The sequence below is a fragment of the Arvicola amphibius genome, chromosome 12 (genome assembly GCF_903992535.2).
Source record: "Arvicola amphibius chromosome 12, mArvAmp1.2, whole genome shotgun sequence".
Classification (NCBI taxonomy): Eukaryota; Metazoa; Chordata; class Mammalia; order Rodentia; family Cricetidae; genus Arvicola; species Arvicola amphibius.
Genome location: NC_052058.2, coordinates 21,904,690 through 21,917,100, shown reverse-complemented (window position 1 = coordinate 21,917,100; position 12,411 = coordinate 21,904,690). Strand labels below are relative to the sequence as shown.

General features: G+C 50.8%; 1 protein-coding gene across 2 annotated transcripts; it reads right to left on the bottom strand.

The window, feature by feature from the left end:
- Positions 1-1,700: 1,700 nt before the first annotated feature.
- Positions 1,701-11,345, bottom strand: Vangl2 (VANGL planar cell polarity protein 2). Of its 2 annotated transcripts, none has more exons than XM_038350070.1 (7): positions 11,213-11,345; positions 10,946-11,066; positions 7,382-7,989; positions 6,472-6,612; positions 5,856-5,984; positions 2,810-3,041; positions 1,701-1,961 (listed from the first exon to the last, which is right to left on the bottom strand). In XM_038350070.1, exons 1-7 carry the CDS (start codon positions 11,281-11,283, stop codon positions 1,701-1,703), a joined length of 1,563 nt encoding a protein of 520 aa, XP_038205998.1. In that variant the 5' UTR covers positions 11,284-11,345. The 2 variants fall into 2 exon arrangements, with proteins under 2 accessions (XP_038205998.1, XP_038205997.1); XM_038350069.1 differs by having other exon boundaries at positions 5,856-5,991; positions 6,476-6,612.
- Between the last annotated feature and the right edge of the window lie 1,066 nt (positions 11,346-12,411).

Sequence of the window (12,411 nt, the reverse complement as noted above, 5' to 3'; positions counted from 1 at the left end):
AAAAGATACTTTCCCATGACCCAAGTACAGATTTATTTCCCTGGAGTCTATCCAGGAACCTCTACCAGAGCCCTAGGCTAACCTTGAGGCCCTGCCTAAGTCAGCTCCAAAAGCCCATTCCTGTGGGAACAGTAAGGGGTGGTTGGCTATGGATCCCACAGCCTCACAGAGATCAATGGGTACCTCATCTCAGCGGACGGCAAACACCAGCAAAATTTCCAGGGAAGTAAAAGGCCTATGCAGGGGCTTTGGGAGTTGTTTAGAGATGTGACCCAGTGTGTGACATTTCCTGTTTCTACTTTCTTGTGATAAGAGATAATTTAAAGGTGTCTGATTAAAGGGCTTAAATTTGCTCTGAAAATATCCACTAGAGGGTTAATGAATCCTGCTCATAATGAGCTTTCAATTACTGAGATTCAGATTTGGTGCAAAGGCTATGTTAGTTAAAATGGGGTGAGGAGCTAAGACCTACAAAAGGCAGGAATCCTGGTCCCTCACCCCAATATAGAGCCTAGAAAGCGAGGCAGGGAGAGAAAAGGATGGGACCCTGGAAGGCCATGGAAAAGAGACCCCTGAGGCAAAGAACTGGACTTAAGGCAGGGGATGAGAAGGAGCTGCTGGTCCCTCCCCTAAGAAGAGATGAGGCCACAGGTCTCTAGAATTGGAAGTCAGCAAGACTGGGGTAGCTGGTGCATAAAAGAAAAATGTCTTAGACCATGGTCTTAGACCACATCTTAGGGCTGGTCAGGGTCTGCATATCATAAAGTCCCTACAGAAGTCAACATGCATCCTTCACGGGTAAGGGTGGAAACGAACTGCTCAGAGGGATAAGGGTCAGTGGGTTCAGAGGGATAGGGGCCAGCGTCTCTCCAACTTGAGGGGGTTGTCCCGCCCTTCCCCTTTGAAGTTGCCCAAAAAAGAAATACTGAACCTCCCCCACAGCCCTAGTAAAGTGGTCAAAGAGGTTTCCACCTCATTTTGCCTATGATCATGTGATCCCACAAGTCAGAAATAGCAGTGAAGACTCCTGGGTGGGACTTCCCACTTGTTCTGTCTGTGTGTGGACCAGGAAAGTACAGCTGGAACAGCGGGAAGCAAGTTAACACGCAGGGAGAATCCTGACTCTGGGACTTGTCACAGGTCCATCCCTGCCCAGGGACTCAGGGCTATGAGTGGGCACAGGGAATAGGGTTAGCTGCTGTCCCGCACGAGTTTGGCACCATGGCTCTCTGGGGTCAAAACTCTGCCCCCCACCCAGGAGAAACCCCATTAGGGACCACTGGAGAGCAGGGCTCTAAGAACTTGGGTTTGTTAAGTGGGAACTCAGGGTTAAGGTACAATCAAGAAGGTCCTGCGCCCTTTGAGAAGGGACTTCCATCCAGGGGGACACTTTGGGAAAGAACAGGGTAAGAGGCACTGTTTCCTGCAGAGCCTACAGTGATACAAACTTGGTGGGGGGGAGGCAGGGTGGTTCCCAAATATTGTTAAAGCAAGGTGGTCTCTCCAGATTTACATGGGAAAACTGAGGAAGAGGGGTGGAGACCAGATACAGGATAAGTTAATTCAAGTAAAAAAAAACAAAACAAAAACAAGAGCAAGAGGAAGTAGGGCAGCAGAAATGTGGCAGGGCCGGAGCCCCAAGCCACACCCACTCTGCAGGAGCCCCCCCACATCCCCCCCGCCCTGCTACTGCTGTAGAGTCACACAGAGGTCTCCGACTGCAGCCGCATGACGAACTTGTGGGATTTGGGATCCACAAATTCCTCAGAGAGTTTGAAGAATGGCACCTTCTTGGTGCTCACCACCAGGCTGAAGTCCTGGCGTTTTAAGAGGAAAACGATGCCGTCCTTAAGCCCATTGGTCACCGGCTCCTCGCTCACCAATGTCCACTGTTTGGCCAGCCACCGTTCCTTGTGGTACTGGATGGTGGGTCCAGCTGCCAAATATCGCTCCAGGAAGGCCTGAGGAGGGGAAAAAAACACTGCCTGGGCATCCCTCCCACCCGCCCATCCTTCATCCTCTGCCACACAGCTTTCAAAGGCAGCCATGATGTTCTGGGCTCATTCTATACACATGAACAAGTATCTTCAAATATGTGAGCAGAAGAGAGTCTGCGAGAAGCTTAATATACAGATGAGGAGGATGGCATGCACAGAGGTGATAGCAATCCAGTCAGGATCAGAACTCGCACCAGGCTGCGTCCCGGGCAACTCGACCCTCATTCTTCCTTCTTTCTTCCTCCCCTTCCATACAGCTTATATGATTAGAGCCATGTAGGTCTGCACGCAGACAGAAGAGGGCCAAGCAAAGATATACATGCAACAGAGTGTGTGTGTATGTGCGTGCGTGTGTGTGTTGTGCTAGTAACTGAAATCAAGAACTCGGGCCTGCTCTAGCACTGAGCTACATCCCCAGCCTCTTTAGCACCCATTCACCAAAGAAGGCTCTGAGAAAGCCATTCTAGGAAGCTGGCAACCGGGTTGAGGCAAGCAATGGTTAAAAGTAAGCACAGGCAGAAAGCTTACTTTGAGGGCGAAAGGTCAGGAGGGTAAAGGTGAGACTTGGAATGTAGAAATTCCAGAGCCTTATGAAGAAAAGCAACAGGCCTCTGACATCCCCCTAAATGGTTCAGAAACCTACCCTTGCCTCCTCCACTCGACACAGACAGGCTAGGTGGAGTGGGGATGAGGAAAGAGATCACAGAAGTGAGGAAGAGGCAAAGAGAGGGAAGGTGAGTGAAGGAAGAGCAGCCATGAACAAAGGGAACCGGAAGCTGGACCCAGAGGAGGGCTTGGGGCAGCAGGCCTACCTTGGGCGTCATGTCGTGCGTGATACAGAACTCCAGGTGCTGCAGGATGCTCTCCATGGTATGGTAAGGCTGCTGCTTGGTGGTCCGCAGGTACTTCTGCATAGCACGGGCCATGGACGCAAAGATGGCTTGGGCTGCTTCCCGGGGATCCATCACCTCCCTGGGGTTCTTCTGCTCCTCTTCCTGCAGCCGCTTGATGTGAGTGAAGGCCTCCTCCACAGCCACCACAAGCCTGGGGGACAGGCAGTAGCTGGAGCAGATGCCCACCGCGGTCCCACCCTCCACCCATTGGCTCTGACTGCTGCAGTCAGAGCGAGGTCAGGCCTCCCTGCTTTCCCTGAAGTCATAGAAGTCCATGTGGAGCCAAGCGCCTGAGGATTAAGAGATGTGTGTGTGGGGGGGGTGGGGGGAGGAGTAACGATGTTTTCTCACAGGCAACAAGAAACAGCTGTAGAACTCAGTGCACTCAGACTAGAGATTTAAAGAAGTGAACAGGCCTGGCATCAAATCCAGAAAGACACCTAGGAACTATGTTACTGTAAAGCCCAAGAATCCCACCATACCCTAGGAAAAGTCTCCACACCACACCACACTATACTATGTAAAAAAAAAATTAATAGATATGAGTAAGGGAAATGGCTCATTATCATCATTATAATTTATTTATCATTATCATCATCATTTATTATTACTATTAAAGTTATTTATGTGTGTGTGTGTAGGCATGCATATGTCTTCTGTGGAGGTTTTACTCCCGGCCCTGGAAATGCCATTTCTATTCAGCCACAGTAGGACAAGCAGTGCTGACACGTGACTGGGACCAGAGGTGGGGGGAGGGACACAGACATAACACAGGACATCTACAGTAGCTAAAGCCAACAAAGAACTGCTATCTAAAATACACCAAGAATTCACTACAAATCAGGAAGGAAAGGGTAAACCCTTTAAAATAATGAATAAAAGAGGAGGCTGGTAAAAGAGCTCAGCCAGGAGAGGGACTTGCCACCAAATCTGACACCCGAGTTTTATCCCTGGACTTACATGGTGGAGGAACGAAATCCACATGTCCTCTAACCTCCATATGAACTCTGAAGCGTGCATGGTCACATAGACACATAAATAAATAAATAAATGCAACTATTTAAATACTGTTAAAGGAGCCAGGAAAGATGACATATTCCTTTAATCCCAGTACTTGGTAAGCAGAGGCAGAAGAATCACAGGTTCCAGACCAAGCTGGTCTACTTAGTGAGACTCTATCTCAAAAAACTAAGTACATTCAAATAAAATCAGACCAAAGAAGTAAAGGATTTCTATGAAACCTGAAGGACACTACGCAAATAGAGATACAAACTGAACACTAATAAGGGGCTAGAGAGGAAGGCTCGGTGGTTAAGCACACCCGTTATTCTTGCATAGGACCCAGGCTCAGTTCCTAGCACTCACATGACAGGTCACAGCCACATGTAACTCCAGGTCCAAGGGATCCCATGTCCTTTTCTACCTCCCTGGTCAGCAGGCATACACATGGTATTCAGACATGCAGGCAAAACACTAATACACATAAAATAATCTTTTTGTGTGTTTGTCTATCATCTCGTCCTCCCCTCCCCCAATCAGGTGTCAGCACCACCTGTCCTACTGTGGCTGAATAGAAATGTCATTTTCAGAGCCAGGAGTAAAGGCTCTTTCTGGCAAGTCTGATGACCTGAGTTCAATCGCCAGAACTAGCACTGGAGTTACAGACAGCAGTGAGCTGCCATGTGGGTGATGGGAACTGAACCTGGATCCTCTGGAACAGCAGTCAGTGCTCTTGATCACTGAGTCATCAGTCCTGCCCCTAAAATATTTTTTTTAATTTTTAAAAATAAATGAAACATTAAAAAGATACTTCTTCATCAAGATGGAAGAAAACTATAATCCTAATACTGGACAGCAAGTCAGGGGCTGGTGCGGGACAACTGTCTATATTCTGACAATTATGTTTTAAATAAACGCTAATTGGCCAGTAGCCAGGCAGGAAGTATAGGTGGGACAACCAGACAGGAAGTAGAGGCCGATCAATGAGAACAGGAGGATTCTGGGAAGAGGGAAGCTCCCTCTGCAGTCCTGTCCAGACACAGAAGAAGCAAGATGTGACTACGTCACTGAAAAAGGTACTGAGCCATGTGACTAACACAGATAAGAATAATGAGCTAATGTAAGTTATAAGAGTTAATAAGAAGCCTGAGCTAATGGGCCAATCAGTTTATGATTAATGTAGACCTCTATGTGATTTCTTTGGGACTTAACGACTGCAGGAACCAGGCAGGACAGAAACCTCAGACAACAAGGGGCATTCTATGAACCACAGCGCAGCAATAACATGCGATGAGGGGGACACAGAGAACGCATGGGTGAACCTCAAAACACATTACAGAGGAAGAAGAGAAAAGTCAGTTTAGCAGAAGGACCTGGATGAGTTTGAGGTCAGCCTGTCTGCATAATGAGTTCCAGGCCAGTCAAGGCTACAAAGATGATTTTATCTCAAAAAAAAAAAAAAAAAAAAAAAAGTCAGTTAACACTAACAGCACAGAGCCACATAAACCAACACATTATTTCTACAAAAACACAGATTCTAAGGACCTCAAGCCAGACTCAAGTAGGTGAGGAATGACTGTGAAGGAACTATGACCCTAGGTGGTAAGAGCTGAGGACAGCGAGGAGCATCTAAAAACTGAAACAAAACCCTTGACCTGAAAGTAGGAACGGCCAGAAGTGATAGAACAAGAAAGGATGTGAGACCTAGATCCCAGAATCCAGACACCTGGGGACCTTCCAGGAGCTCAGGATGGAACTCTGGGCTAGTACATGCCTTTGTCTGCAGGTCTCCTTTCTCTACACCCTTTTGCCTCCCTACATTTCTTAGTAAAGTTTCTTTAGAAAAAAGATCTTTTTGTTTCAGGTGAACCAGAGTTTCCTACCAGCTACAAGCAAGGTAACGGGGAGAAGACATAAACCCGTGTGCCAAGAGGGACTGCGGCAAGCCATGATATCCAAGACCCACCTGGCCCTGCGCTTCCGCACTCTGCGCTCGTGCTCGGCTTCCTCATAGTAGTACTCGTTGTGGCTGTTGTCCCGCCTCCGCGCTGCTGCCGCAATCACAGCCCTTGACTGGCCAGTGGAGTTATTGGTGCTGTTTTCTGCACAGGAGCAGGATGGAGGAGATGGTCAAAAAAAAAACAAAACAAAAGAACAAAGAGTGTAGCCTCCGCACTTTGCTGGAGCTCTGGGAAAAAGGCCTGACACATCCAAAGGATTCGTCCCAACCACCCAGCAATGCCTCCCAGTCCCAGCCCTCCTGGCTACCTCTGGGAGAAGCTGCAGGAAAGCAACCAGGAAGGCATTGGAAGGGCAGAAGTCCTGCATATATGCCTCCCGAGGCAGGAGACTTTGCAGCTCAGGGCCGAAGGGTAGAGATCAGGGGTATGAGAAGACACAGGCGCTAAACCAGGGGACACACCGTAGCATAAAAAGGATCAGCAGCTAAGACCAGCTACCTGAAGTCAAGGGAAATGACAGAACAGAGGGCTGGGACACAGGCCAGAGAAAGGAAAAGGCAAGGGAAGTAGCTTGGAGTCCTGTTTAGGAAGAGGCCGGGAGGGGTGGAGGAGCAGGGCCGCTCACCCTCTCCGAGAGAATACACCTTGAAGCCAGACACTTTCTTGGCCAGGACGGACTTGGGCAGGTTGAGGAGGGCGGGGTTGTAGACAGGGAAGTCATGGTAATACTTCTCCAGGATCCACACTGCCACTCGCTGGATGCTGTTGGGGAGACGGCAGGAGGGGGAGGGAGAAGGGACAGACAAGGGGCGCAGGGGAAGGGACACATCAGGGCAGGTCGGCAGGGCTGGAGAGGACACATGACAGGGACAAGCTGCTTCCAGGAAGCCTGGCTCAAGCCTGGGGTCTACTTACCAGGCCCCTAACCTTTCCCAAGACTGGGTCCCCTAGTCATTTCCTACCATGCTGAAGCCCAGGGGTAAAAAGGATCCCAGCCAGAGGTCTCCTCATCCCCCTCCAACATTCTCCCAAGGTTACTGACAGGACCTGGGAGGTGCCACTGATGCTCCGCACAACCAGGGGGAGGGAGGGAGATATCCTGCCCATAAGCCTGGTGGGAGGAGGTTACTTTCTATCCCTCCCTCAGGCAGCCCATCCTCTGACCAGTTCATCTCGCTGACTACTTGCAGGAAGCTGTGCCTCCAAGAAAAGGTTAGAAACCTTCTGTTGATATCCCATCTCTCTCTCTCTCCTTTGGTCCATCCTCCCCTAAGACTCCTGATTCTGAAATGCCTATCCCTCGCAGTTCACAGCTCCCACAGGCATCTTGCCCACGAGTCTCCATATGACTTTGCCATCAGGCTGAAAATATCGCTCTCTCTCTCTTACTGTGTGCACGCTCCCTTCCATCCAGCCCCTCCGTTCCATCCATCGCTTACTGTTCCCACCACCACACCCTCCCCTACCCCAAGCCCTTTCAGGTCTGATCTTTGTCCTATGCATCGTTCAGCCTACTGCCACGCACCCCTACCTGAGATGGCCGACATTGTAGAAGCGGCTGGCCCCGTCCGTCGACCGCACAACCTTGAGCGTGAACTGGGGCTGGAGTTGGCGCAACTCCAGCAGAACTACAGCCAGGTAGTGTACGAAGAGTAGGGCGTCCACTAGCGAAACAGCAAACTGAACCACACCCTGGTAGCTGCGCTCCCGCGCATCCAAGATGCGCACGCCGTAGAAAAGCCAGTAGGAGATAACGAGCAGGAAGACGAGGACCATGAGCAGGGCGCGTAACACGAAGACTCGGGGCAACGAGGCCTTGGGCCGGCGGAAGAACAGAGCCCAGCTGCCCAAGAGTAAGATGAGCAGCTTGAAGGCCACGGAGATGAAGAGGCCCTCACACGCTGTCCCACACGGCTCCAGCTCCTCCCGCCACAGTAGTGGAGGCAGAAGCAGGAAAGCCAGCGGGGTGAGGAAAGAGAGGAGCGCCAGAGTGGCCCCTGCTGCCACGCCCAAGTGGCGTGAACAGTCCAGCGGCACACTGTCCTCCATGTCCTTGGCGATGCGCGTGAGGTCATCGTGGGAGATACTATGCTCGGAGGTGCCTGTGACCACCGTTGTGGTCTCTCCCCAGTTGTCATCCTACAGTCGGGAAGAGGACGAAGGAGAAAGGATAAGCAGAGAAGAAAGAGGCGCACAGGAGAAAGGAGACAACAGAAAGAAGAGAGGGAATCAACAAATACACAGTCATCGGATGATGCTGAGCTCCACCATGTGCCCGTCTTGTTGCTGCAGGAATTGCAATATAAAACCCTAATCCTCGGGGAGCTGCACAGAAACTGGGGAGGGAAACACCACGTATGCAGCGATGACCCTCAGAGAACAGACCACAGGACAACTGCCAAGGGAACAGCTTGGACAGTGACAATGACCCAAGGGCAGGCTTGCCAGGCAAAACAGGCAGCTTCCAGAGAGTAATAGGAGCCGAGCTGACCCCCCAGCAGTGGGTGACATGCAAAAGCTCTTCTGAATTAGTGGTTCCCAACCCCAGCTGCACACATTAGAATCACCCTGGGGAGCTTGGAAAACATACCAATTATGCAAAGTGAGATCTGCTTGTCAACCTTTTTTTAAAAACACTCCAGAGATGATTATAATGTTCAACCAAGATTGGGAACTCTGAACTAAATGATCTCCAGGGGCTGCTAGTCAGAACACTCTGTGGACCAGCAGTATGGCAGTCACCTGGGAGCACGGGAGAAACGCAGAACCAGGCCCACCCCACATTTGCCAAGCCACAGTCTGCGCTTCAACAAGATGCCCGGGAACTGTTTCAACGGAGGGTTCTCCTAAGTTTCTTAGAGCTCTTGCAGAAGTCCACAATTTCAACAGAAGCCAGAGACAGACATTCAGGGCAGAGATTCAGAGGGCTGAGGATACAAGCACAGAGGCTTGGAAGTGCCTGGGAAGGGGAAGTCAAAAGCCACTTGTGCAGTCCATGTGGTAATGCCAGGCTAAGCAACAGACATCTATCCCGGTCAAGTGAGGTAATGCGTGACTATGATCCCAGCGCACAGGAGGTTGAAGCTGGAGGATCGTGTCAGCTCAAGATTAGCCTGGGTCACAGATCAAGACAGTCTCAAAGAGGGAAGAAAAAAAGCCAGGGGCTTTTATATGCCTGTCATCCTAGCACTTGAGGAGGTAAAGGAAGAAATATCAGCGGGTCAAAGCCATCCTCAATTATATTAGTAAGTTCAAGGCCAGCCTGAGCTACACGAGACCTCATCTTTTTAAAAAGCCATCTATTCTTCAACCATGAGCAGCTACTGCGGTGTTCTCACAAGGGATAAAGGGAGACAAGACGGCCGGCGAATGATCTAAATAGGATGTGGGAAACACACTGCAGACTCAGGGTCACCATGGGTGGCCTCAGGTCACTCAGGGTCTCTGGGAAGCTAGTGCGGTGGGGTGGCCATCTGAACAATCATGGTTTTGGTCTGTGGAGGTAAGCAGTAGACAGGCTGGGTGCCTCCGGTGCCCTCCAGAGTGTGATCTGTCCACATCTGCTTCTCTGCAGTGGCTAGAGACCAGGACACCAGCCAGGACTTCCAGTACCCACAATTCACTTCCTGGACAGCCTGGGCATATGGAGTCATACCCTGAAGCCCAGGGGATGCAGGCCACAGGACTGAGTCACACAGTGCCATAAAGGGGTAGCCTGGAAGGGCCAGTGACTAGAGAGCTGAGGAATCTCCTCTCCCAAGGATGGGGGAAGAACCCAAACTGAATATAGAAAGTAGAAGCGCTGGCCACTGTCAGCTGTGGGGATGGAACCACACCCTCACCCGATGACCCCAGATACACTGTCTACCCTCTCAAGGATCAAGGCCTAGGGAACCCCGCCCCAACAGGAGTGATCAAGATCACTTCAAAAATCTATGAAGCTTGGTATCACGGAAAGAAATGAGCTTCCAATGTCAGACAGGTCTGCCCTCCATCCCTCCCCGCCCCCATTCCGAGGAAAAAGAAGCTAAGAGTCTCGATTGCCTAAGATACTCCCAAGAAGGAAGTTCAGGAATAAGAAGATTTGGGAAGCCGGGTGGTGGTGGCGCACGCCTTTAATCCCAGCACTCGGGAGGCAGAGGCAGGCGGATCTCTGAGTTCGAGGCCAGCCTGGTCTACAAGAGCTAGATCCAGGACAGGCTCTAGAAACTACAGGGAAACCCTGTCTCGAAAAACAAAAAAAAAAAAGAAGATTTGGGAAATCTCTGTCACCGCAAACCCTGCCACCCCTCAATTCCAGAACTGTCCTCCGGACCCAGGAAGTACAAGGAACCAGAAGTTAGGACAGAAACAGCAGTTCCCTCGGTCCCGGAGAATTCTTTTCCTTAACTGCTCAGCCTCTCCTTTCCCTAGGACCTAGGTGATGATGCTGTTTCCACACGCTGACAGCAGAGGGCGCAAACCTGAGCCTCAAGGGAAACCTGTGGTCTACCCACCAAGACGGCTGCCCTTCTACTCCAACCTGCACCAGCCTGCCAGGCTAACCAGAGCCTCGGAGGAGCAGCGTCATTTCTCCTTATTCAGCTAAACCCCCTCCACCGCCTGAGAAAGGGTAGTTTTCCACTAAAATTCCCTGAATTCCAACAGGGCCCCGAAACTAAGGAAGGGAATAGTAGCGCACAGCTGTAACCCCAACATCTGGGAGTCAAAGACACCAGGGTACCATTTTAAAACCAGTCTGAGGGCCAGGGATAGTGACGCACACCTTTAATCCCAGCACTCGGGACAGAGGCAGGCGGATCTCTTTGAATTTGATGCTAGCCTGGGCTACACTGTGAGGCCGTCTCACAACCATAACAACAAAACAAAAGAAAACCTAAGACCAGTCTGGGCTACATAATGAGTTCAAGTCTAGCCTGGGTTACAAAAAGAGACCTTGTCTTGAAAAACAAACAAAAAGATACCCTTCTGGATCCTGTAACTGTCCTAGGAGACCAGATATTTATCTCGGCCCTTCCCTTGCCTAGTGGAGCCTCGACCTCCCTCAAGGGATCAGAAAATGCCAGCTCTAAACCATTTTACTCCTAATGCTCACCCGCTCATCTCCCCTCGTGGACTCATTGTCCAGCAGGGGCTCTCCTGGAGCCTGGATCGTCACTGATTTATCTCCACGGCTCCCATCCCGGCTCTTAGAGCGGTGTCGGTCCCGGCGGTCCCTGCAGCAGGAAGTCGGAGAAACAGGAACAAAAGGTTAAGAGGGGAGTCTTAAAGGTCCTTTCAGGAGACCCTACCCTGCCCCCCCACCTCAGCACACACCACCTCTCTACCAGCCGGGCCCTCCCCACCATTCAGCCGGACACACCTGTGCTTTCTGGAGCTGCGGGAATGGCCCGACTTGTAAGAGTAGCCCGAGTACTGGGACTCGGTGTCCATGGCGTCTGAACGTCGTGCCTTGTAGCGCTCCAGGGTCGCGGGCTGGGGCCTCTTGGGGGGCCCCACAGCCACCTCCTTTAGCACAGGCTTCTTCAGGCCAAGAGGCACCTTTAGGAAGTCAACTGTCACCCTGAGGGACTCTATTTTGCTGGACGAGTGGGCTTATCTCAGAGAAATTCAAGCGGCGACACCTGAGGAGGTAAAGCAGTTGCTTAGGGGTAGCTTGGGTTCCCCCATGGGTGAAGACACAAAACGAAAACGTGCCCAGATATCCCCAGAAGCTCAGGTAAGCCCAGACACTACCTGAGAATACCTCATTTTTGGTTCCTGTTCTGTCCAATGGGCTCAGCTCCTCCTGCTCTGCCAGCTAGAAAGATCCTTCACCCACAGTGTGCCCAGTATTCAGGGCTAAGGGAAATACTGGCACAGGCTCCAAGGGCAAGAAGGACACCCCGAATAATCCAGCATGGATGCCCCATTGGGAAGAATCAAAGCAGTACTTTCCTATTCTCAGCCAGGAAGACAGAGACTTAGAGACACATGGACGTGTGCACAAACTCGCAAACATAATCTCTCTCTCTCTCTCTCTCTCTCTCTCTCTCTCTCTCTCTCTCTCTCTCTCTCTCTCTCTCTCTCTCTCTCTCTCTCTCTCTCTCTCTCTCTCAAAATGATGGGTAAATAGAGGATGTAGCCTGACAGCAGAAAACAAACAGAAGCATCCTTCAAACACCTGAAATCTCTGGACAAGCAAGATCCAAATCTATCTCCACTTTGGACTGGTGGGCAGCCTCCTTTACACTGCACGACTCTGCAGCAGAGGATGGTATCTCCTCCCCAATCTCTAAGCACCACCCACCATCCTTCAGAGCCCAGACCCAGCTCCCACAAAAGGGCCCATCTGCTCTAGCAACCAGGGTCATCTTCTCCACTGATACCGACAACACTAACTTAAGTCATCACCCTGCCCTGAGAACTTCCTGTCTTCACTCAGTGACTGAGCAAACCTCTCTAATGCACCTACTTTGAACTATATACTTTGCTATGCCCTGGGTACTGTGGTGTAACTAACTCTGAGTTTATAGTCTGGGGGGAAGATGTATGCTAAGCAACTAGGCCAATAAATACAAG

What these genes read in the sequence shown, in the direction of transcription:
- Vangl2 (XM_038350069.1), bottom strand. Translation starts at nt 11,283, where the DNA reads ATGGACACCGAGTCCCAGTACTCGGGCTACTCTTACAAGTCGGGCCAT. An exon ending in GGTGTATTCTCTCGGAGAGG is followed by an intron (nt 5,992 to 6,475) that starts GTGAGCGGCCCT and finishes GCTCCTGTGCAG; the next exon opens with AAAACAGCACCAATAACTCC. An exon ending in GTGCGGAAGCGCAGGGCCAG is followed by an intron (nt 3,042 to 5,855) that starts GTGGGTCTTGGA and finishes CCTGTCCCCCAG; the next exon opens with GCTTGTGGTGGCTGTGGAGG.